The sequence below is a fragment of the Talpa europaea genome (assembly GCF_964194135.1).
Source record: "Talpa europaea genome assembly, chromosome: 4".
Lineage (NCBI taxonomy): Eukaryota > Metazoa > Chordata > Mammalia > Eulipotyphla > Talpidae > Talpa > Talpa europaea.
In genome coordinates, this window is record NC_140070.1 from 86,845,204 (window position 1) to 86,871,596 (window position 26,393).

The following is a 26,393-nucleotide window of genomic DNA, read 5'->3' on the forward strand; positions in this document are numbered from 1 at the left end:
TAGTATTTATTTCTCCCTTTATTTACCAAATACTGAATGATTGTCATGTGCTCTGAACTGTTGTAGGCTCTGGGAATAGGGCAGACAAAGCCATTTACTTCCCTACAATCTAGTGGAAAAGACAGTAGAAAGTTAATACATTTTAATATCTGGTAGTGATAGTGCTTTTAAGAAAAATGAAGCAGGGTAAAGAAGTGACAAAGAGAAGCCATTTTAGATTGTTAGAGAGCCGAATCTTGCGGGGAGTGTGAAAAGGGTTCAAGACAAAGAGCAGCAAGTGCAAAGCCTGGAGACAGAACAGAAAGTATAGATGTTAGCATGATTAAGCAGGGAGAGAGGTCGGAAAAGAGGTTGAATTTTTGGCTAAGAGTCAGAGAGCAGTTCATGACATTGTAGTTCTGGCTTTTTCTAAGAGTGAGCTTGAAATCCATTGGAAGATTTTGAACAGAGTGACATTAGATTATATTTAACAGTGTAACTCCAGTATGTTGAGAATAGGTTAAAAGTATGCAAAGGTCAAAAGCCAGGCAGACTAGTTAAGGGTCTTTCGCATTACTCCAGGTCAGAGTTGATGGTGGCTTGGATCAGGTTGATAGAAGTAAAGGTACTGAAGTGGTTGGATTGTAGAGTTTTTGTTTTTTTTTTTTTTTTACATTTTAAAAGGACGGGTTTATTAGGGAAAGGAGAAAAAGAGCAGCACCTGCATAGTCACAGGTGCATGGGAGATTTGCTGTAGAGATACTTTAAAGGTACTGTAGTGTCAGTTACTTTTGTTAGCAATTTGGTGGATTCAAGGTATGAGGAAAAGAGTAAGATTTTTTTTTAAATCTTGAATAACTAGAGGAAAGAAACTGTCAATAACTAAAATGGAAAAGATTAAAGGAGTTGCAGATTTTCTTGAGAGGGAATTAGTTTTTTCTAGACATGTTGAGTGAGAAATTAAATTGTAGAGTCAGCTGAGTAGTTAAATATGTGAGTAAAATAATATGCGTAAAATCTTATGTGGATAATAAAGTTGCTTCAGTTTTCACTAGAATATGGGTCAGTTTGGAATTGTGAATCTCTTTTGAGGACCAGAACTTCTTAGATTCTTATAGGCCTTTGCTTTTCAACTTTAAGGTATATTTTATAATTGTTTAAACTATTTTATCAGTTTCCCTAGAATTGTATATATAAAACATCCTGGAGTCCACCATGAACGGACAGTTGGACCTCAGTGGGAAGCTAATCATCAAAGCTCAACTTGGGGAGGATATTCGACGAATTCCCATTCATAATGAAGATATTACTTATGATGAGTTAGTGCTAATGATGCAGCGAGTTTTCAGAGGAAAACTTCTGAGTAATGATGAAGTTACAATAAAATATAAGGATGAAGGTAAGAGTGTTTCAAAAGATAGTTTTTAAAAGTTTTGCCCATTTTTCATTGAACTGTCGGAATAAAAAAATATGGTCTATGGTGATTGAATGTCCAATTTATTTTACTCAATGTTTATGTAGTTATTCTTTTTTTATAAGTTAAAAATAGGTACGTTTCTTAGAAGGAGAGGTTAAGGATATAACACTCCCACAGTTTTTTAAAGCAACATAAAGAAACAGAAGCTGTCTCATGCAATTTTTATAAACCCATGCAATTCCAACTTCCTTTTTTTTTTCTTTTAAAATCAGTCTTTCACTTATATTTCTCATTGTGGAAGGGATGTCAGTAAATATTGAATTAAAAAAAATTTGTGATCAACTATGGGAAAGCTGGTTTAAATAAAGGCAAGTATGTTTATTATATGTATTTTCAGAACATGTAATATACTCATGTACATTATCAATGTATAGTATGCAGTGTTCTCAGACTCATTTGACCACAAAACAATTTTATAGAGATGAGTTTTCTTTAAGATTTGTCTTGAAATTCCACTTCAAACAGTGGAATTACAGTAGTAGATTTTTATTTTATTTTCTTTTTGACTTGTCTTATTTGTTAACATTGGCTGAAATTGTTGTTAAGGTGGTTACCACTATCACTATTGAATTTATTTTCAGTCTGTTTCATCCTGATTTCAATACTTGGCACTGTTATCCATACCATCATTTAAAAAATACTCTTGGCCCTTAACATTTTTGACACCACTGTCTACATTTTCTTCTCATAGCTTCTTTGTTTCTTTATATTGCTTTACAATTATGCCAAATGTTAAAATATAAATGTTGAATCTCAGTGGTTGAACACTTAAGAAATCACTCAGGGACCCAAGTTGACAGAAGCTACTGATCTTCAACACAAGGCTTACAAGCTCACCTTAGCATTGGCCTCCAGTGAAGTGCATACAGATGAAGACAGAGTATAGAGGTCACATGGGAGATTGTACTCTCTGGGCCTTGGTGGGCATAGCATTTCTGCTTATATCACATTGGCCAGATCCCAGTCACATGACTCTGCTGAGGTTCTAGTGGATTGGGAAACGTGGTCCTGGTTGGGCAGCCACTTTCTAACAACTTATCCTAGAAGGGGATATAAATCACCCATAATCAGCTAATCTGGCCAGTTAATCTGATTGGCCTAAAGGTCTAATCCTTTCTTTTTTACAATATATAATCTAGCACTGAAAACTAATTTTTAAGGAACACCCATGTTAAGGAACAATAAACTTTCTGTTCTCTTTTCTATTCATTTGTATTGACTCACAGAGCCTTTAGTTTTACTTCTTTGACTTCCTAATTTCTACTGTAATTTGATCACTTTGATCTTTTGATTTTACAGCTAAAAATTTCAACATTGTTTTTTGCTTGAGATTCTTTGCTCTAAACTGAACTCATTGTTTAACTGGCTTTCTCTTACCTCATTTTTGTTTGGGACAAGGGTCAACTTCTTTAAAGGAAAAGATAAATATTTTAACATTGGGTCACATAGCCTTCGTCACATCTTTTAAAAAAAAATCTTTAAAAAATGTAAAAACCATCCTTAGTTTTCAGTCCTGTAAGTGCAGGGATTTATCCATTGGTCAGTTTGTGGACCTTTAACTTAGAATGTTCATGTTGTTGAAACTTTGTTCTCCATTTCTAGTTTAGAATTTGTTTTTTTATGATGTTTTTAAGTTTTTTGAATTGCACAGATTTGTGTTCCATAGCATATGTTGGCCACTATGGTAGAGGGTTGACTTAGGTGAAGTTTCTGCCATCAGAGATACTTTGGTTTTTGTTGGTAGAAATCAGAAAATTATAGTTACAGAAAGCTTTATACTTAATTTTGTTAAAAATGTGTTGATAAGTAGAATCCCTAATGTTGAACATTAGAGGTGTTTGTTTACAGAGGTAAGTCTGTTTATAAAGAGTTAAAAACAATGACAGACTCCTCAGAGCTTTTCTTGTCATACCTTTGTCCAAAATAAATGTTTCTAATCTGTGTTAAAATTAGTGTAACAGTGTATCCTTGGAGCAGCCTGTCAGCCTCCCCAGGACTAAACTTGCCCCCTTCCTCCCCCGCAACTGTCTAGGAAGATACCTACAGAGATGGGCTCATCAGCTCCTTGTAGTGACTGCTTTTCTGTTCTAGCTCTCAAGACGTTTTTTCTCCTAGCTTTTTGAAAACTTGTAAAACATGCTATTAATATGCTAATTATAATGTTATTTATTCTTGGAATCTAGGGGATTTCAGAATCTGGTGTATATGAATTTTTTTTATGGGGAGAGTTGATAGTTTTCGTGTTAGTATTGAAAATGGTCCGTGTCTGGAAAGACTTCAGTGTCTATTTGTTCATTAATGCTATTCTGCACGTCTTTTGCAACCTTTTTAGTTAGTGTAATATATGACTGTCTTCCCATTTGTGTCAATGGCATTTAACTATACTTAAAATTACAATTTGAACCATGAGAATCTTATTACTTTAACTTTTGATAAATATATTAACATTTTTTGGAATGGAAAGATTTTAATGTAAACTAATAATTTGTGATATTGCTATCATGAGTTTCCAGCTGATGACTAGTGAAAGGTTGCTTTTGCAGTAACCTTAGCCTATGTTTTTGGTTCTTATGAGGATATGACAAATACATTCCTATAAGTAATAAACGAAATTGATTTAGTATTTTTTAAACAAATCACTTCAGATCCTTTAATGTTTAAAGTTTTTATGGGAGATTCTAATTGAGTTCTGTGGTCTAAATTTGAATTTTTAATTTAATGTATATCTTAGTTTACCGCTGATGTAAGTCTGAAACTTGTTTCTCTTTTTTCATTCCAGATGGAGATCTTATAACAATTTTTGATAGTTCTGACCTTTCCTTTGCAATTCAGTGTAGTAGGATACTGAAACTGACATTATTTGGTAAGTAATAAACTTTCTGATACTTCCTATTTTATTCACTGCATTTTTATTAAAAACATTGTGAATTTTTCCCTTTAAACATTCAAAATTAAGCATTAACTTTTAAAAAAGATGCTTATCTTAATTCCAGGAGTAGTATTAGATTACTTGAAGCTTTTGGCTTTGTATGTCTTAAGAAAATGATGTATGTTAAAAATTGAGTGTCTTAAAATTGCTTGTTTTTTTCAACTCAGGTATAATATACATTCTTACTAGAGTATTATTACTTTAATTTAGCCATAACTGAATTTTTGATTGTTAAGGCTTGACTATATATTTTTTTTAAAGATCAGTAGAAAGTAGGAATGTTTTAAATTCTTCATCTGTTCAGTTACCTTAAAAATCTATGTCATTGTCACTAGTATACGTCATTTCCAGGATTGAAAATATTAGCAGGGTTAAAACTGCCTTTATTGAATTCTCTAAGAATATATACTTGATTTCTCTAATGTAGCATGTTTTTATTTTTTATCAGGCCTTAACATGTAGACCTGGTACTTTAGATGTTGTTTTTCTTTTTTCTTTATTTAAGGCTGCTATGTTCTTTTTCTTTTTTAAATGTAGTACTTTTTTTCTTACATCGTTGTTGATTTTTGGACAGTATATGATTTTTCCTTTCAGGTATGGTCACCATAGTTCTCCCACCACTGAAACATCCGTAGTCTATCACCATATTCCCTTGTGCTCGATTATAGGGTTAAAGTGATTATGTGAAAAGTAAAATGAACAATTTTTTCTGGACGTTTTATTTAGTATTAAAAAAACTGATCAGTTGCTTTAATTTGTGTCTATTTTGTCTCTAAGGATTAATATGATTCAGATTTAAAATGCAAACAAATAAAAAAATTAAAAGTTAAAAGTTTTTATTTGTTGTTAGCATTTTAAAGTCTTTTTAAAAAATATAATACCGAATCTAAAATATATGCCATTATTGACGAGTAGGTTAGACAAACTGAAAACCCTCTTTCCAAGAACATTGGGATGTGCAGCATAAACAGTTATAAATTTACCTTTTGAATTGTATACCTGAGCTTTCTTAGGAGAATAAGATAAGAGTTCAGGGGCCAAAAAATAGATGTAGTTAAAAACTGGGGCTTAAAATACCAAAACAGAGCTCTTGGTGGTAATGGTGAAGATTTTAGTCTTCATAATCTAAGGGCTTTGATGTCCACATGGTATAGACCTTAGGGTCTAGATCCTCAGTGACTTCTGTTCTTAAAAAGAGTATTGTAGAAAAAAGTCTTCCCTCAATGCAGAAAAAGTCAAGGAATTGATATAGGAAACTCATATCCTGGGCTGCCAGGAGTTGGCCAATCTTCCATTAAGGATTCAGAACCGTGGTCCTTAGGTGGATTAAATTTAAATTTAAGCAAGCTGCACAATTTGGGAATTCCAACCCAGATGGCTACATAGAAGGATAGCTGTAACCTTAGGTAAAAATCTCTTTGGAGGAATACATTCTCAATCTCGGTTACATTAGTTTCTCACAGACAAAATCTGGTTGATGAATTGATGAACTTGGAGTTTAGAACCATAAGTTGGGCCTCCCTGTGGCGCAGTGGTTGAGCGCTGGGCTGTGAAGCTGCCCGCAACCTCTGCAGCACCAGTTCGATCCCCAGCTGCCGGCTAGGGTCCCATATAGCTCGCAGACTTCTCCTGCTGTGCCCACTGCTCCCCTTAGCAGTGTACTTCGTCAGTCTGCCTGCTCTCTCTGGTGAATTCTCTCACCCTCCCATGCTTCTGATTGTACCCAGTGCTTGTATAAATAAATAAATAAATCTTTAAAATAAAAAATAGAATTGTAAGTTGCATGAAACAGTCCGCATAATCAACAGAGAATGAATATAACTAATAGGATTAGACTTCTAAGAATTTATAAGTGATAACCTATAAAATTTGTTAAAAATTACTATTTGTAACAAGAAATAACAATATAAGAGCAAAGATATGAAAAGAGATTTTGAAAGGAAAATAAGGTTGTTTTTGAAAATGAAAAATACAAACGTTGTCATTAAATACTAAGTGGGGAGGTAGAAGTTTAGTCACAGCTGAAGAGGATATCTGAATTGGTAGGTAGTCCAAAACAATTTCATAATAAAGCACAAAAACACAGAGGTGGAGAATATGAGAGGAATTTTGACAATGAGAGTGTCCAGCTTATAACCAGTGTAAGTTTAAAGAAGGAAAAAGGAGAGGGGGAGTGATAATAACTATGAATTTATGGCTGACGAGTTTTTCAGAATTATATAAAAGTTATAAACCTTCAGATACAGGAGGCATTTATCCTGAGCAGCATAAGTAAAAATAAATCACCACTGGGGCCTCCCCAGTGGCGCAGCGGTTGAGCGCTGGGTTGCGAAGCTGCCTGCAGCCTGTGCAGCGCCGGTTCGATCCCCGGCTGCTCCCTGGCCACTGGAGGAAGGTCCCACATGGCGCGCAGACCTCTCCTGCCGCCTGCTGCTCCCCTCAGCAGTGTACTTCGGTCCTTCTGCCTGCTCTGCTCCCCACTCTGGCTCTGGTGAATTCTCTCACCCTCCCGTGGCTTCTGACTATACCCAGTGCTTGTATAAATAAATAAAAATAAATCTTAAAAAAAAAAAAAAAAGAAAACTCTTTCTAAAAGAAATAAATAATAAATAAATCACCACTGGGTATATTGTCATGAAAATGGAAAATAAATTAGATAAAAATAACCTTAGACGTAGCTACAAAAACAATTAGACTGTTTAGTAGACTTCATAATGATAAATAAGCTGGAAGACAGTGGAGTATATCTTCAAACTGAAAAAATAACTAGAAAGGTAGCATTCCGTAGTCTGCTAAACTTCAGGAATAAGGGAGAAGAAACATTTTCAAAGACAGAGATTCATACACCCTTGTTAAAAAGTTTTAAAAAGTGATTCTTTAGTAAGAAAAAATCAAGTCCAAAAGAGTGTCGTGAAAGATGCAAGAAATTGTAGACAAATTTTTGTGAATTGGTAAATTTAAATGAGTACTGATTATCAATAGCAACAATAGTTTTAAGAGTATAAAATAGTTTTATGTAAGACAGGAGGGGATAATAGGACATGCATTGTTTTAAAGGCCTGTGTTGTTTGGGAGTAGATTTTTTTTTTAATTGAAATATTCATGTTTAAAATGTAAATATAATTATTGAAACACTAGAAGTAGCCAGAAGAGGGAAAAGAAGGAAACAAAGGGTACCGCTTGGTTCATCAGAGGATGACAAAAAAAAGAAAGCGGAGAGAATGCTTGATAAATGGAAAGCATAAAATACTAATCGCAATATACTTAAATGTACTAATACTAACTGCGAAGGTTGAAAGAAAGAATTTATTGGAGTTAAAAATAATCTGGTTACATGCTGATAATAAAAGACATAGTAAAAGATTTTTATGCCAGATTTGAAAGTAAAGGATTAGGAAAGGACATACTAGACAAACTTAAAGAAAGCTAGTTAATATTAACAGAGTAGACTTTAAGTGAAAAACTTCATTAATATGGTCACTTCATGATGAAAAGAATAATTCACTGGAATGTATAATAATTCTGAGCACTTAATACAGCATAGCTTTAGAGTTTTCTCTAAGAAAAAATTGGCGAAGGAAAATCAAATAATTACAAGAGCATGTGTTTAATTTTCTCTCAAAACCAGATCAAGCAAGCTCAAATTAGTAATGACAGAGAAAATTTGAACAAACCGGAAAACAGACTTGATTTTGTGATTTTGACAGGAAGGTATACTTTTTTTTTTTTAGTGCAAAGGACCATTGATAAAATTGATGATATAATAGGTCTTCCAACAAATCTTTAGTGTCAGAGAAGAAATATCCTAGAGGTCATGTTCTCTGAACTCCGATATATTATTGAGCAAAAAAAGATACCCACTATGCTTATAAAGATAACATGCTTTTAAATAACAAGTCAAAGATGAAACAGAGTTAGGTTTATCAACTCAGTGCAGTGAGGAAGAATGAACATAATGGAGAACAATGAGATGCTTTAGTGTTAGAAAGGATTTTTCACACATCTTGGGCTTGTGTTACATGATTTGGGATAAGGTTCAAGGAAGTGTGTGACTCTAGATTGGATGCTGTCAAGAAGTGGGGTTGGTGCTATGATTGGGTATCTTAAATCTGGAAGGTTGGAAGGAATGAATTGAGACTAAAACTGCAATTGGTAAAACAGCCACAGCCCATCATATTAACCAGGGTAGGGTGGATGTTTGCTCATATTTGTGGTTTGGTCAGTATCTTGTTTTTGTCCGAGTTCTCACATGATTATGGAATCTTTGTTTTTGTTTGTTTTTTTTGATCTATTACTATGAGAGTGATCTTTTCTGATGTTGGTGTTCTTTTAAAGTGTTTTTGTTCAGCAGAAAGACATCTTTCTTTACCTCGAGTACCAGCCCAATTTGTAGCAACACTAGGCGTTCCTGGCTATCAGGTGTGGTTTTTCTTCTCAGATATTAGAGAAAAACCAGTAAAACTCAGTGAAAGCTAATAATTAAACAGTTTCTGTTGGAGATTATATTGAACTTCTTCACAGCTATATAGGGGGTATGTTAAATACTTGTGAATTTTCTTCTAATATTGGCAGTTTGAAGTTTGGAACACATTTGACAAAGAATTCCAGGAACCTTTATTTTTGAATAGATTTCCTTTTCTAATTTAGTGCCCTAAGAATTTGTGTAAGTGTATACTAGCAGGGCATAAAACAGTTTAGTTTGATTCAATTCTTGCAATTTTTGAGCTCCTGTCTTGAGGTTTGCATTTGGAGCCTTGTTTCATCTTTTTCTGAATACCAATTTTTGTTGCTGGAGGAAGGTTGGTTGTATAAAATGGGCAGTTAAATGAGGAAATGTTGCCTTCATTAAAAATAAACCCAATGATGGGGACTACATCTGAGAAAAGAAAGCAAGCATTGTAAAAAAAAAAAAAAATGAACAATGATGTAAAATATATTTAAATAATATATTTTTAAAAAAATTAAAAATAAACCATAAAAAAAATTTACAAAACCCAATGTATTATTGGATAATCTTTGACTTTGTGGCTCATAAACTGCTTTTGGATGTAATTGCTTTGAAGGACAGTGGTGATGTAGATAATAAATTCTTCATTTTTGTAATAGGTTACTTTTTAGGTCAGTTATTTTAACCTTTTACTTTAGGTTAAAAGTAGGGGTATCTATCACTCTAGTTAATCCCTTTTTAACATTTATGTATAGAATAAAGTATTAGTTCAAGAATATGAGTGTGAAATAAAAGGCACGTAATTTCTATTAAAATAAATAGGTCTTAATATGTTTTATTCTAGTCCAATTCCTCTAATAAACCTTTTTACCAATATGGTCATAGGCCATGCACCTGGCACCAACAAAAATTGATGAATTTTTTTTTTTCGCAAAAGTAAATTATTAGCAATAAGGAATCGTTGCCTTAAAAAGAATTACCATTTAAATGATATTGATAGATTTCTTGCTTGATTTTGTTTTGCCTTTTTTTAAAAAAATATTTATTTTTTATTTATACAAGAACTGGGGTACAGGGTGAGAAGATTCACCAGAGACAGAGCGGGGAACAGAACAGGCAGGCTGATGAAATACACTGCTGAGGAGAGCAGTGGGCGCCATGTGGGACCCTCCCTGGCTGGCCACAACTGCAGAGGCTGTGTGGACAGCTTCACAGCATGGCGCTCAACTGCCTGCGCCACCAGGGGAGGCCCTTGTTTTGCTTTTTAAAAAAAAAATTTTTTTTTCCTTGTTGGATATTACTCTGTTGATAAACTTTTTCAAGAACATTTTCTAATCTTAAACAAATTAATGTTTTTATTCCAGTTAATGGCCAGCCAAGACCCCTTGAATCAAGTCAGGTGAAGTATCTTCGTCGGGAACTGATAGAACTTCGAAATAAAGTGAATCGTTTACTGGATAGCTTGGAACCACCTGGAGAACCAGGACCTTCCACCAATATTCCTGAAAATGGTAGTCCATGAGTCTTTTATTCTGATTTATTCTTCCTATATCTATATCTTTTTTGCAGATATTTTTAAAAACTTCCTTAGTAGAATTAGGATGACACAGTCACCCTTTCTTATTCCTGCCTCTATGCTAATTTTCATATTGTATTCCCAAATCTGACTGTTCATCAGGAGGTTTTATTACATCAATTCCTGAGTCTCATACTTCATTAATCTACTGGAGGGCAGGGCTTGGAAATTCCATTATTCAAGTGCTCCTGATTCTTTGACAATTGACCTTGGACTCCTGGGTTTATGACGTATAGGTCATTTTTAAATCCCATTGATTCTTGAACTCTTCTCAGAGAAATAGATATCTAATGAGATTTAGGAACTGAAAATCATTTCGTGACTTTCATGTAATACATGAAGTGGTTTCAAATAAAAGATAATTTTAGATTAGTACCTTTTTATGATGTATTGTGAAATTTATCTTAAACACAATTTTTAATTTTTGTAATATACAAAGAAAAATTGATTTCCCCCATTTTACATGTACTCTTTATATTAAAATAAAAATGACAAATTTGAGTCGACATACAATTTTGGAATGAAATATGTTTTAAAATACAGAATGAGTTTTAAGTATATATTAAGACTTGAAAGTTGATTTGAAAAACTGCTTTCTACAACTTAGTATTCTTCGATGTTGTACTTTAAAGGTTTTTTGGTTTCTTTTTATAATTTTTCTATTACATACACATTTCACATGCTTACTAAACCTGTTCATTTTGTGAAATAGTAATTTTTATAGAGTAAATTATTAATAGACAATTTTATGGAAAAGGGGCATTGTGTAAATTCTTGCAATGTTTAGATTCTGAGATACTGTATTTTTTTGACCCATTTAATTAAAACTTTTGAATTTTCTTTAAGTTAACTAGTTAAAGATGCATTTTCCGTGATTTTTTCTTCCCCACTTCTTCCAGCCATGTAGAATTGTGTTAATGGTAGATGGCTTAACAAATATTTGGTGAATGAGTAGTAATTTCTAGTTCCAGCCCTGTAGTTCAGAACATAATGGACATTTGCTGAAATAGTTTAGTGAGGTCTTCCTTATATCTTTATGATGAAACCTTTTATATTACAGGTCAAAGCAAATTGCCTGTTCTGCACCCTATCTAAACGAAAAAAACTCCAAGTTTAGGTCAAGGATTTGAAGAAAGCCTGTTTATTTTTGCAGAAGAATTGCTATATGCTAGCAAAACATTAGCATATCATTTCAGACGATTTAAGCCTGTGTAGAATATTACGAAACTTAGATCAAAATTCAACAGGTATGGCCAGTATTGGGCAGAAATTATTATAGTAGCCTGTGTTTTAGTTTGCAATAAGTGAAAAGATGTATATGCAGAGGAACATAGTAATGTTAGGTGTGAGGGAGCAGTTTATAAGATTGGTGTGATACATTCTTGGGGTATGATCTTGGAATTAGAGAAGGGAGATTGGTGAGTGGTGGGCTTATTTTTTTATTTTTAAGTTGCCTCTGTCCCCAACCCCAGAACCTGTCATGCAGACAGACCAAATTTTGAGTCTTGGAACTTTTCCATGTACAAGAGTCTTTTATTTTTCTTATAATTTTTTTAACAAATATATTTTGGGAATTAGGAACAGTAGGGCCAAAGTACAAAGGTTTTTAAATTTTTTTCTCCCACCATTATTTCCTATACTCTTTGACTCTTTCTCCCACCCTCTCCCTCTTATTCTCAGAAGTCTCACTGTTTATTAATGTCTACTAGTTTTTATAAGTGTTTTGCTTTGTCTAGTTGTCTATTGTGTAAATATTTGATATTTGTCTTTGACTTGCTTTGAATGTCTTCTATTTTGCTGTAAATGGATTATTTAATTTTTTCTTACGAGTATTCCATTGTGTGGATATACCACATCTTCACATCTTCTTGATTCAACCTTCTTCAGTGGGTATTTAGGTTGTTTCCATGTCCTAGCTATTGCAAATAATGCTGGAGTAAACATTGTAGAGCATATAATTTTTTGATGATTTAATTTTCCTTCGATAGATGCCCAAGAGTGGAATTGCTGTATCATTCGGTATTTCCATTTTGGGTTTTTCTTTTAAGGTAAATCCAGATTGCTTTCCAAAATGGCTGCACCAGTTTACATACCCAGCAACAGTGTAATAGGGTTCTTCTTTCTCCACATTCTTCCCAGCACTTGGAGTTTTTGTTTTTGTTTTTTATTTTATGCCATTCTCACAAGCGTCAGATGGTATCTCATTGTAGGTTTGACCTCCATCTCTAATTGAAATAAAAAAATGATGATCATCATTTTTCTATGCTATCTGTTGGCCTTCTGGATATCCTCTTTGTTTAATTATCTGTTAAAAGCTGCTGCCATTCATTTTTTTTAATGACTATATATATGTAGATATATATGTATACATATTTATGTGGGTTTATTGAGTCTGTTTCATTGATCTATGTGTATTTTTTTTTTCAATACCATAATGTTTTAATTACTGTTGTTGCTTTATACTATAAAGTCAGGTGATGTGCCTCTATGTCTCTCCTTTTTTGCAGGATTGCTTTCACTACTTGAGACCTTTTATGATTCTGTATAAATTGTGATTTTTTTCAATTTGAGTAATGTTTATTTTGTTAGGGATTGAGTTAAGTTTATATATCACTTTTGATAAAATAGTCATTTTGACTATACTGATTTCCTTCTTCCATGAGCTTGGATGTCTTTTCATCTCCTTATGTCATTGTCTAGTAGACTTACTTTAAGGGAGTACTTAATAGGACTTTTCTTCTAAAATTGAAGAAATGTTAGTGTACCCAGCAAAATGATAGGAATGAATGAGAACGTCAAGCCCACTGTGCTTATATGCTGCTTACACTTTTTTACAGTATAAATACTCTTGATAACAGAGGTAATAACAACTTAGCTGTCCACTCAATAACAGGAAAAAAAATTGGTTGTCAGTTAATTTAGTAAATGGTTAGCAATATTCTTTTGTTTACTACTTGTAGGTTATTCCTTGAATTCCTTTTCTTTAACATAGTAGTAGTATAAATGCCTATTGAGTACTTTGGTATCCTTAGAAGAAAACCCTGCTTTTAAATTTACGCTGCTTAGAATGTTTAAAATTTTACTTTTCTGCTTTTAAAAATATTTTATTATGGATAAATATAAACATATACAAAACCTGACACACTACTATAATGAATTCCATGAATTCATACCCAACTTCAAAAATTATCAACTATCAGTACCATGTTGTCCACTCACACATTGTTTCCATACCCCCTCAGCTCCTTATTATTTTGAAACAAATCCCAGGCACATCATTTCATTTAAATCAGTAATTTAATGAGTAATGAATACTTTAAAGGGAGAAAGAAAATTAAAAACATGCTTTTTGTGTATTGGTTAGGTTGAGATTTCCGGTCTATTACTCATTGATAAGTTGAAATAAAACAGACGTTGATGGCATAACTTCAGTTAAGTTTCTTGTCCTTTTAAAAAATAAATCATTAGTGCCTAATATGTATCTGATATTAGGATTTAGGTCATCTGTCTCTTCCCTTCCCCCCCAAAAAAAGAATAAAATATTCCTCGGTTAAGCTGCTTTTATGTTTTTTGTTCATTTAATAATTCTTAGAGAAGTAGGTAGATAATACAATTGTTTGAAGAAACAATATTTAACTTGTATTTCTATAGGAATAATAAAACCTTTTATTATAAAATAAAAAAATTTAAAAGTATAAAGAATTAAAATATTCTAGAAGCATATATTCAGATATACTTATTCCTAACATTTCAGACTATATGTACATATATATTTACCTATTTTAATGCTTTTTTATTTTATTTTGTATAGATAAAATGTAAACATATTTTTGTTCCTTTTATAGATAGTGTGGATGGGAGGGAAGAAAAGCCTGCATCTTCTGATTCTTCTGGAAAACAGTCTACTCAGGTTATGGCAGCAAGTATGTCAGCTTTTGATCCTTTAAAAAACCAAGATGAAATCAATAAAAATGTCATGTCAGCATTTGGCTTAACAGATGATCAGATTTCAGGTAAGTTAATTCCTCCTTCCCATCCTCTTTCTTCTTTCTTCCTTCCATTTTTAGTAGCATACTTGGATATGGTGAAGTGTATAAATTTTAAGTGGTCAGTTCAATAAATTTTTGGATATGTATATGTTTACATAAAGCACCAACTAGATTAAAATGTAGTTGATTCCTAGCACCCTGGAAGAAATATTTATGGGTGAAAGGTTTATTAGAATGATATATTGAGATATGTGAAAATGTGACAGTGGAGGGAATAGTAACAGAAACAGAAAAAGTATTAGATACATTGTAGGAATTGATTAGGAGGCATGTGAGAAGAGGAATTGTGAGAAATATTGTTTGGACCCTCGAATATTAAACTAGAGACTGAATTTGGCTTATGGACTGTGGAGAATGAATGATTCTTTTGATTGCAGATTGTATAAGGTACAGGATATTTGTATTGCGGTGATAAGTTTTGGTTTTTGCAGGGGAATGTTAGAAACCAGGAATATAGTATTCCACATTTTATAGGGAAGGGTTTTCAGTTGTAGCAATGAATACTGAAGAGACTAGCGCAAAGGGAAAAATAATGTACATTTCATGTAAAAGGCTGCATTTGTGATTTTTTATATATATATATTCTATAGTACTTCAGTTCTCGTAACCAAACATATTAATTGATCTTACTGGGGGAAGATCTTATAATAGGAACTGACTGACTTTTCATGACCATTCAGGGCCACCAAGTGCTCCTGCAGAAGACCGTTCAGGAACGCCTGACAGCATTGCTTCCTCCTCTTCTGCTGCTCACCCACCAGGTGTTCAACCGCAGCAGCCACCATATACAGGAGCGCAGACACAAGCAGGTCAGAGTGAAGGTAAACTAGAGCTTAGAACATAATGTATGGAAAGGTACATGTGAAGAAATGTTTACTGCAGCATTGTTTGTAATTGTAAAAAATTTACATATACATTTATGCTGTGAATATAGTTGTGAAAAATTTTATTTACTTGATACAGTATATTTTTGGGTTAAAAACAATAGAATAATATGTCAAATATTCTTCTGATTATTGGAAAGAATGATATTTGGAAAAGTATTTATATGAATATAAATAAAGTGTGATAGGTCAGAAGGATTCATTCCCATCACGATTCAGTGATAACCAGAGGTGACCCATTAAAGTGACACTTTATTTCATACAATACTTAAATGCTATTTTTTTCTTCTCCCACCCCTCTAATTTAATTTAAAGAGACAAAAATAGAGGTAAAGCATAAAACTTAAGTATAGGGTTTTTTTTTGAAAGATAAATAGCCCATTATATTCTTATATAGTTAGCAATGTTTTTTGTTGAAAAAACAATGTATTTTTTTCTCTGTTGAAATGTATTCTGTTCTTTTAAAAAAGGATACAACTTTAATACAGTAATATTCAAAACATCATTTAATACTTCTTTTGGGCACCTGGTAATGTTTTAATAACATTCAGAGTGTAAAGGATTATAGGAGGTTTTCCAGGTGGCTAAGTGAAAAGGGACAAAGATTGATTGTAGGGAAAAAGAAGAACAAGATAGAGATGATCTGAATAATCAGTCATGATAAAATCTCTATCACATTGTACTTAGGTTTCTTTCTTTGCAGTAATCAGAATGTGTTTTAAATCACGCATTCCCTAAATGATTTGTCTTTGAGCAATTTAGTCTCCGAGTTTTGATATTCTCTCACTGTTAATTGTGAAAATTGAACTAAAGTGCTTTCAAAAGTATGTCTTTAGTCCTGAATAAAATATAACTTGAAAGCTCAGTATTTAGAACAGATAAAAGGGTCATTGCAATGGTTGAAGAGGATTGAAGAATCACAAACTCATGACAGCACACACTGGGGTACCTCGCTGAACCCTTGTGCAGAACATATGGCTAAGGTAGTTACTGATCTCTGGGATTTTTTTCAGATACTAAAATCTCGTTTCTGTGACTTGCCCATGCATATAGAGATCTTTAAAACTACACATTCCACTTTTAAACAAACACCAGGTGGTGCTCTAACTATTTGTTTAAAGGGACCAGGTTGTGGAATGATGTATTTCCAGCACAAGAAATAAGTTATTCAGCACCAGAAGCAAGTGACTGCCTTTATCCATCTTTTTTTTTTTTTTTTTTAGGGGCATGCTTTATTTATTTATTTATTTGTTTGTTTTGTTTTGTTTATACATGCACTGGGTACAGTCAGAAGCGCAGGAGGGTGAGAGAATTCACCAGAGCCAGAGCGGGGAGCAGAGCAGGCAGAAGGACTGAAGTACACTGCTGAGGGGAGCAGCGGGGCGGCAGGAGAGGTCTGCGCGCCATGTGGGACCCTCCTCCGGTGGCCGGGGAGCAGCCGGGGATTGAACCGGCGCTGCAGAGGCTGTGCGCAGCTTCGTAACCCAGCGCTCAACCGCTGCGCCACCGGGGAGGCCCCCTTTATCCATCTTATTGAAAAAAGAAAAAGCATAACCTGAAATGAGCTGAGCACTACTAGAGTTCTGTCATCCTGTGGTAGAAACAGTTGTACTTTTAGAGTTGTTCGATTAGATGAATGGTAGTCACAGGGACTAGAAGGGACTTTAGCATTTTGCTAAAGAATGAATGTTTTGGGAAGAATTTCTTTTTGCTTAATCAAAATTTCTTTTTCTCTATCAATTTTGCACCAAAATACAATTGCTAGAACTGGAACAAAGTAGGATTGCCATAGAAGTGGACTGAAGAGGCAGGCAAAAGCAGAGTTTGACTATGAAGGGAGCATAATGTCTATATATCAAGTGAAATAGCCCCCTTTTTTTAAAAATATGTATTTAAGTAGTGCTGCATACTGTTTGAGAATGGCAGTTACTATTCAGTTATAAAGAAAGGGATTTAAGGCTGGTCCCTTTATACAGATTATTCTCTCGGGTTTATAGTAATTAAAAATTATTTCACAAAAATGTAAATATTTTAAAATATAAATGGGTATGCAGTGAAAATTAGAAAACTTTTCTACCTCTGTCCCCTTTTCCAGAGGCATCAAAATTAACAGTTGGATATGCAGGGTGGTATTGTAAGCTTTTTTCAAGGTCTGTTTGTGACATTGGTCAATAGGTTAGCATTCTGGTATAACTAGGTTAGTCTTCCCCAAAGGAAATACAGCAGAAGCCATATGTAATTTAATGTTTTCTATGAGCCACAACAGCTTAAAAGGTAAAATTAGTTTTAATAATACATTTTATTTAACCAGATATATCTGGTGTCTCAACAAGTGGTAATTCATGAAAATATTAATATTTTACGTTCTATAATTTTTTACTGCATATTGGAAATCTAGGATATGACACTAGTTTGAAACACTTCAAAACACACGGCATATCATGGTGTAGCCACATTTCAAATGCTTAGTAGCCATATGTGCCTATTGGCTAGTGTATTGGATAGCGCAGTTCTAGATTAATATATCATTTGTTTATAGATTCCCAAGATTTATTGAAGATTAATGAATACTGTTTGATGAATGATGTATAGTGAATCTCTTACATTACCAGTTTGTTAAGTTTGTTAGCTCAACTGCTCATTATAAACTATTAGCAAAAATATTTTTAATGATTAACATAGGAATAGCTTATAATAGAACATGAAATAATTTTAGAAAAAAATAATTTCAGGTTGCTTAAACTCCATAAAAGGGACCTTGGAAATGTACATTTTTTGCAAGGATTTTAATACAGTGTTCATTTAAAAGGGTAAACAAAATGTTGAGCATCATAAAGTGAAGCAAAATAGATAATAACCTTTTTCAGAGAAAGCAGGTGCCTCTGTTACTGGGAAACTTTGTAAATTGGAGTAGTTGTGAAAATCCTAAATAAGTGGTACAGTTACAGAGAAGAGCACTAAAAAGTATCAGAGACTAAGCAGTATTGCTCTTTGATAAACTGAAAACATTAAAGGGATATAATTAAAATTTGTAAAATCATATGCCAATATAATAAGCTTGTTTTTTAAAATGGCTTTTATTATATAAATTTTGAAATAGGCACAAAAGTAGATACAGAATAATTACTTTTTCATATATCCGTCATGAAGCTTCAACACTTACCAGTAATTTTGGCTTTTTTTTTTTTAACCTGGCTTTTCTTTGTGTTTTAACTTGCTGAAATATTTCAAATCACATCCTACATGTTATGACATGCAATTTTTTAGTATGCATATTTAAATAATAATCTTTTCTGTTTAACATAACCAGTATGTCATTACTACAGCTAACTAAATTAGTAGTAAATCTTGATATTGACATACATTTATATTTGAATTTCCCTAATTGTCTCATAATTATTAGTTAGCTTATTTACATCAGGAATCTAACAAAGTTAACATTTTCCATTTGATTATCTGCCTTCTCTTTTTTCCATTATCTGTCACCACAATACATTTCAATAGTCAAAACTATGTATATTATTTATTGCTATCTATAACACTTTATCCCAAAACATGATACTAAAAGAGACACATCTAGGCTTGAGTCAGGGATCTGTGAGCAGCTTAGCTGGGATGTTGCTGTTTTTTTAACCAGTTGAAATTTAATTTTTTTATTATACTAATTTAGGTATCGTTGGTTTGTAACACTGTATGTTTTAGGCAAGTTAACACCTCAACAAGTGTGTGTTGTCATACTATGCCCTCCAACAAACCTTTAATAATCCTCCATTGTAGTATTATGCCCTTCTCCAAACAGCTCACTCTCCCCTTTTGGTAGCCTCAGTTCTACAGTCAAATTTCAGGGTTTTGTTTTTGTCTGTTCCTGTGCTTTGCTTTGTTTATATTCCACACAGGAGTAAAATTATTCGGTATTTTTCTTTTTCCTATGACTCATTTTGCTTAGCACAATCTCCCAGTCTCCAGTTCTGTCCATATTGTTGTAAATGGTTGGATTTCATCTTTTTTTTTTTTTTTTTTTTTAATAACGGCAGTATTCCATTGTGTATACATACCACATCTTTATTTATTTGTTGTTGGGCATTTAGGTTGTTTTCTATGTTAGCTTTGTGTTTTGACTCCAGGTCTCTGTCATCTTAAGCTTAACTGGAACTGGTACATCTTTTTCCAAGATAATCCCTCACATTGTTTTTGGTAGGAGGCCTCAATTCTACCAGAGCACATGATAAAGAGAAATTATAAGGGTGAAGTTAACTGTCTTTTTTGACCATTTCTCAAAAATTTATCATTTTTACAGTATTCTATTGGAATACAGGACAGCCCACAGTGTGGGAGGGAATGAATACTCGTGGTTTATTGCTTGTTCTTAGCTCATTTTTGTATTGTGGAGTTAATCTTACTAATTTCTATGGCGATAAGGATACTAACTCATTATCATATACTATACAGGTGCAAGAGTCTGTAGGGGTCATGGTAGAGACTGGCTACCACTCAGTGTAGCAAAGTACAATTCCGGCAGTGTCACCATTATATAAGTGAGTCCTTTAATAATAGTTGCTCTTTTGAGTGAGTTCATAGAATCATTATGGGCAAAAATTTACCACATAGAGCCTTAATCTCAGCCTTTTTGATGGTAACTGAATTAATATTATTATTATGAGAAGTGTGTTTAAAACTCGTTTTAAAGTGAAGCTCCAGAGTTACAAATATTCCAGTCAGTGGTTTTTATTAGCTGTAATATGTTGACGCCAGATAAATGGCATAGTCTTTGTGCATCTGAAATAGATACCAGAATAGGGATTGCTGTTGAGGTTGACGTTTTTGCCTGTTCTTTGCTCATTTTTGTATTATAGATCAATCATTTGAATTTTAAGAATAAGAATCGATTGTTGTATGCTACACATATTTCTCCTTCTTGGTTGTATTTCTGTGCCAGATTTTTGTCACTTCTGTTCTAAAATTTAGGTATGAAGTACAACCCAGGACTAAGGTGGTATCTAAATTTTTTTAACTTTTAGTGCCTTTGTCTTAAACTATTAAGAAAATATTTAAGAAACTTGTAGAAGTTTCTTTCTTTGGGTGTTTGGGAAGAGGATTAATAGCTTAAAAATAGGTAAGCAAATATTTCTATTAAAAAGAGAAAAGCCACAACTCTTGCTAGAAAATAAGCTGGCTATAAATTACAGGTATATATCTCATGTAGCGTTATAGTACATTGAACTGAGCAACCAGTCTCATAGAGTGGACTCATCTTGATCTCAGCCTGAGAGTGCTAGCTGCCTACTATAGCTCAATTTCATTGGTTAATGTGGTGACTACTTTTTTAACTAGTTAATGTGGTGACTACTTTTCAGTAATTATCTTTCTTCCTAGAGCATGCTGTGTATGCTATTTACTAATAGTGTTTTGATTAATAGCAGTTTGAAAATTTTTCAAGTAATTAGTGAACATAAACTTAGTGAAAAAATTTGAATACTAACCAGATATTAAAATGCAAGTTTTATTGCTACCCTAGGTATTAGAGCTAGCTAAATCCAACATTGGAACTGTAAAAACAGTAGAGATGATAAAGACACAAACCAGTAAATCCTTATTTGGCAATCACAGGTAATAACAGTATAAAAGGTTTATCCAGAGGATCTTTGGTCTAGTTCAAATAGGATTTCCATTTCCAAGAACACATTGCCAGTGTTAAAACAGGTTTGCCATTATTAAAAAGTGTAGTGAGAAACTGTTTAGGCTTTATCAGAGTCCACGTGATTGGATAGGATATTCAGATGTTGGAAAAAAGTCAAATAGTTGTTAAATGCCAAAGGTGTTTTTGGGGCCTAGTAGTTAAGATGTGTAAATTCTTACTACTAAAGAGTCCCTTCTTTTGGTAACAAAGGTTGAAAACTTTAGATGATGATTGTAGTGTTTTGGGAAAGATTTAAGAGCTGCCAATGATTTGGCCCATTTCTCAGATTTTTTTTTATTGATTTTCAGCTCTTTCAATTTTTACTGAACATTATCAGTACATATCTGTCGGCCATTGAAACCCTTTGTTTTTCTTGAATTTACAAAGTAACAACTAGTACTATTTGCTGTGGGTTAGAGTTCTCTGCAGTTACTCTATAGCAGAGCAAGCTGTACTCTTTAAGTTGGTCATTCTTTTCATAGACACTTAAAAGGGAACAGATTTACACTATGTGTTTATATGCTTGGATGCGGAGAGAATGTAAATGTGCCTTAAAAATATTTCTCTCTGCTTAGTTAAACCTGTCTTTTTTCCTCATCTTGTCTTTCTTAGGTCAGATATACCAGCAGTACCCACAGCAGGCTGGCTATGGTGCTCAGCAGCCGCAGGCACCACCTCAGCCACCACAGCAGTATGGTATTCAGTATTCAGGTGAGCAGGTGTCCAGAGGGAGTTAGCTCATGGTTTTTGAGCTGTTTCTATACTCATTTAAATTTAAGCCCTTGCTCTTAATTCCTTAGTTTGTAATATTTACACCACTGTAGTAAGTAGTATTTTTTTCAAAAACTTTTACATAAATATTTTATTGTAAGTAAACACTTCATTTTTCCAAAGGGCAAATAAAACATAGTACATGATTATATAATAACTTTAGTATAAAAGTTTTGAATATAAGTCTGACTTAGAACTGCAAAAATGCAAAGTTTTTCCCCATTGTATGCAACACTTAATCCCAGTGTACTTGTAGTACCTGTAAAAATAGTTTTCTCTTATATGAAAAGGTGACCTTATTAAATAAGAACCATATTTAAGCTGTGCATGTTTTTAAAATATCCAAACTCAAGCCATAAAAGTAGAAATAAAAATGTAATTCTGTCAACTAAAACCATTAAGTATAGCTGTTTTAAATAGGCATGCTGGGTATTTTACTATCTGTTCACTGAAAATTATATGTGTGGCACTGTTAACATTATGGTTGTAATCCAAGTAATTTTAATATTTGTTACATCAGAGAGAGGGTTTGTGATGAGCTCTTGTTTTACAGCCAAACATTTAAAAATCATAATTTCAGCTGTGCTTAAACATAAATTGCTATCTAAACCAAATTCTATTTTATGGAGTTTTGAAGTGTCAAAGAGAGCAAGAATCATCAAACTCTAGTCCATACGTCCAAATCTGGTCTTTCGTTCATTTCTGTAAATAGTTTTATTAGATCACATTCATTCCCATTCATTTCTGTGCTGTCACTGCTTTGGCACCATGACAGTTGAGTAGTTGCAAGAGAGAACCTGTAGCTCACAAAGCTTACAATATTTTACTGTCTGGCCCTTTACAGAAAAAGTTAGCCAATCCCCTTAACTAGGCCATTAAACTTCTATCACTAATTGGAGTTTGGTATATTATAATACATACAAGCAATTTTTATTTGGACTGTATTTTCTGTAATGTGATTTAACTTCTACTGATACTTTTTAATTATATAAAATAGGTGAAATAAATTTAAACTTGGATTATGATATTGGGGGATATTTTTAGTATGAAATCCTTTAAAATGTAGCAAATTATATAATTTAGAAACAATAGATGCTAGAGTATAGAAAATGTAGCATTGGAGTATATTTGAGTATACATCTGGTTATCAAAGCCAGGAAAATTTCAACCCTCATTGTGTTTCAGAATCATCAGAGCTTTTTGCATTATAGCTACCTGGGTGCTTGTTCCAGAGATTTTGTTTCATTGTGGGTGGGAGGGAAGGGGGTTCATGATTTGATATTTTAAAAGCATTGCAGGGTCATTCTGAAGCACAGCCAGGGTTGATGACCACTGATGTTGTCCCAGACATTTTTTTAATAAATGAGGCAAGTAGAATTTAGAGAGGTGGTGATGCATTGAAGGATTTGTAGCCATTCAGGAAAAGGTAGACCCCTGTATACTTTCTCAATAGCATTTTCCAACCTAGACCAGTAGTTGAGGACTTTTCTGCCATAAAAAGCTATATAGTAAATATTTTATGCTTTGTGGGCCATATGAACCCTTGTCCTATCCTATTTATTTAAAAAACAATTCCATTTCTTGCAGTTTTGGTGTTCTTAACCAAAGTTAATTTTTCAAGGGAGGGTGACTGTAGACACATATAGAAGCATTGCTACAATTTTAAAGACCAACAAGCTGCTTGTGAAATGACTTCCGAAGACCTTTAAGGGTTATTCTCTCTTGAGAAATAATTAAGAATCTGGTTGCTTCCCAACTCATATTAAGCCAGTTTAGATTTTAGTTGCTGGGATGAAAAGCAATTTTTTTTTTTTGACTCGCAGTCTTAAGTTAGGCATTTTTAGTATAAAAGTTGAACACTCTCTCCAGAAACTTAACAGTAAAAAAAAAATTTTTTTTTCATGTAGAGGGTAGGAAATTGTATGATATGCAAGTTTTTATCATGAATTGACTTTAGTATTTAGATGCTACATGAGTAAACTGCATTAGATACTTATTTAAAAATTAAACTTGCTCTTACATGATTTGAGTCAGGTTCTTTACTCTGAGTACAATTTAGTTCTTTTCAAATTATTCTTTGTATTTCTGATCCCACTAGTCCTATAACTTGAATTTGATTGGGAGATATGGAAATAGTCAACTAAATACTCTGCTTGGAGACTGTAAGTGGTGGTGGTAACATTGGACCATCTTTGACACTGTTGGTTTGCCAGTTTCCCTCTGTGACCTTTTCCAGTTTTATTCATGGACTATATCAAAAAGCTTTCTTTCATGAGTAAATTTTGAACCCAGGTTCAAGGTGAGTTCAGAATATACTCAAATTCATTCAATCCTTTTTTTTTTTTAATGCAGGGTTGTACATATTTTAATAATTTTCTTATGTATCTGGTATTTAATGCTGACAGGATTCCAGTCAATGGAGAGGTTTCATTGCAAGTAGCTGCAGGTGTGTTTCATGGTAGAGATAAAAGTTTTTAGTGAGCAGACTTTCTTTAAAAAAATTTTACATTCTGGTAAATAATACAGCTTTTGATTTTATGGGGCAATATAGTATACTTGTTGTGTGTTATGCTGTTACTGCTAAGTCAAAAATTTGTGTTGTAAAGGCAAAAACACTCATACCAAATCTAAAAGTTGCAAGATTTTAAGGATTGTTAAAAAAAATGGGTACTTAATGTTTATTCTTAAAAGGCTTAGTTTGTGTAGATGAATACACCTTAAAGTCTCTCAGCACAGTAAGATGTATTTGTTAGCACCATTGTTTCATTTAAAAAATATTCATTCTGACATTATTTGGTATTGTGTTAAATAGGCCTCCCCTCAAAACAGGTTACTGACTAGCTTTTGCATTAATTCCTGCCTTTTATCATTTTAGCATCTTTTTTTATGCTAGGAGTTAAGCTACAACAGAAATTTGCTCTCAGGGACTACGTAGTCTAGAAGCAGCTGTAATGAAATATACAGATACAGAGTGGTTTCAGTTTTAGAGGGTTTGAAAAAATTGTCTAGCAAACGCCTCTGTGATACTCCTTGGTCTTGAAATATTGTATGACGGTATTTACTACTGGTTAAGTATTTGGGAATAGTTTGTTAAATTTCTCATCATTTTTGGCCCGTAACAGTAAGGTATTCTCTGGAAAACTGTCACCAAAAGAAAAATAAGATATGAATGTTATTTTGCCTTTTCAGCAGGTTATAGTCAGCAGACTGGACCCCAACCACCTCAGCAGTTCCAAGGATATGGTCAGCAACCAACTTCCCAGGCACCAGCTCCTGCCTTTTCTGGTCAGCCTCAACAACTGCCTGCGCAACCACCACAGCAGTACCAGGCGAGCAATTATCCTCCACAAACTTATGCTGCCCCCACTTCTCAGCCTGCTAATTATACTGTGGCGCCAGCCTCACAACCTGGAATGGCTCCAAGCCAGCCCGGGGCCTATCAACCAAGACCAGGTTTTACTCCACCTCCAGGAAGTACCATGACTCCAAGTGGGCCTAACCCTTTTGCACGTAACCGTCCTCCCTTTGGTCAGGGATATACTCAACCTGGGCCTGGTTATCGATAAAGAGTTTTAGCTACACCAATGAATGTAGCTGCTAGCTATTTGCCTCCCAAGAGACTCCAATACTATTTTAATTTGTATTGAAGTTCAGAAATTGAAAAAGCAGAGCATTTTTTTTATGATATTATTGTTGCTGTTAATTGAAAGTATAATTTGCTGGAACTTAAAAGACCAAAATGAAATATTTTCCCCCCTTTGCTTAAGTGTAGCAGCTTCCTAGTTATTTTGGAACACTACTCTTAAATGTGTATAAGTGATTGACTTTCTAGCTTGCCTTTTCCAGAGGATATTAAAATGCTAGGTTGAAGTTTAGCCATCTTGGCTTTTTACTATTAACATGATGTACTAAAGTAGATCCTTTTGAGAAGCCAGGTAGAGGCTATGTATAAAATGTAACATTGATAGGTTAATAAAGATAATTGAATCCATTAGTAGTCTTGTAATTTTAATTCAGTCATTTATATACATGAGTAAAAAGTAAATAAATCCTTATTGTTGTTTTGGTCTTTAAAGTATAGATGTTTTAAGTTTGTGTTTTTCAAAGAAATGCATTTAACAGTCATTGGCTTAAAGTAGATCTCACAGATTAGTTTAGGACATAAACACAATAGAGTATTTAAAAGATACTCAATAACCTTTTGAATTTCTTTATAGAGAGGAACCATTCAGAAATGAAGAACATACTCTTAAAAAAACTACATCTCTTTATTGCAGGGTTTATACTTGTTTGAAAAATACAAAAAGGTAGCATTGATAAAACTGAAGCCATGTTGAAGGTAAGCACAGGAAAGATCCTTTCAGAATGAGGGCAGCATTCCCTATCTCCCTCCCCAAATGAAGGAAAGCAAGTATTTTAAATAAAGAGATTTTCATTATAAGTTGAGTTAAACAGAATTATGAAAACATCCTTTGATATATTCATTCCTAAGAAGCCATGTGTAAAATGTTAAGGATCTTTTTGTGCTCAGACTTCCCATTCAGTCTCTGCATACAACTTGATTGGCATGACAGTATAAACACAATTGCTTAAAGGAATACTTT

General features: G+C 33.4%; 1 protein-coding gene across 5 annotated transcripts; it reads left to right on the forward strand.

Annotated features, from left to right (window-relative positions):
• Positions 1–1,182: 1,182 nt before the first annotated feature.
• On the forward strand, positions 1,183–25,355 carry TFG (trafficking from ER to golgi regulator; the record flags this gene model as incomplete). 5 transcript variants are annotated; one of them, XM_084230977.1, is made up of 7 exons in its annotated part: positions 1,183–1,378; positions 4,236–4,319; positions 10,197–10,343; positions 14,254–14,421; positions 15,138–15,278; positions 21,631–21,729; positions 24,979–25,355. In XM_084230977.1, 7 exons carry the CDS (start codon positions 1,195–1,197, stop codon positions 25,353–25,355), a joined length of 1,200 nt encoding a protein of 399 aa, XP_084087103.1. The 5 variants fall into 5 exon arrangements, with proteins under 5 accessions (XP_084087103.1, XP_084087099.1, XP_084087101.1 ...); XM_084230973.1 differs by having other exon boundaries at positions 1,195–1,378; positions 15,138–15,266; XM_084230975.1 differs by lacking the exon at positions 24,979–25,355 and adding an exon at positions 24,195–24,355 and having other exon boundaries at positions 1,195–1,378.
• Positions 25,356–26,393: the final 1,038 nt, after the last annotated feature.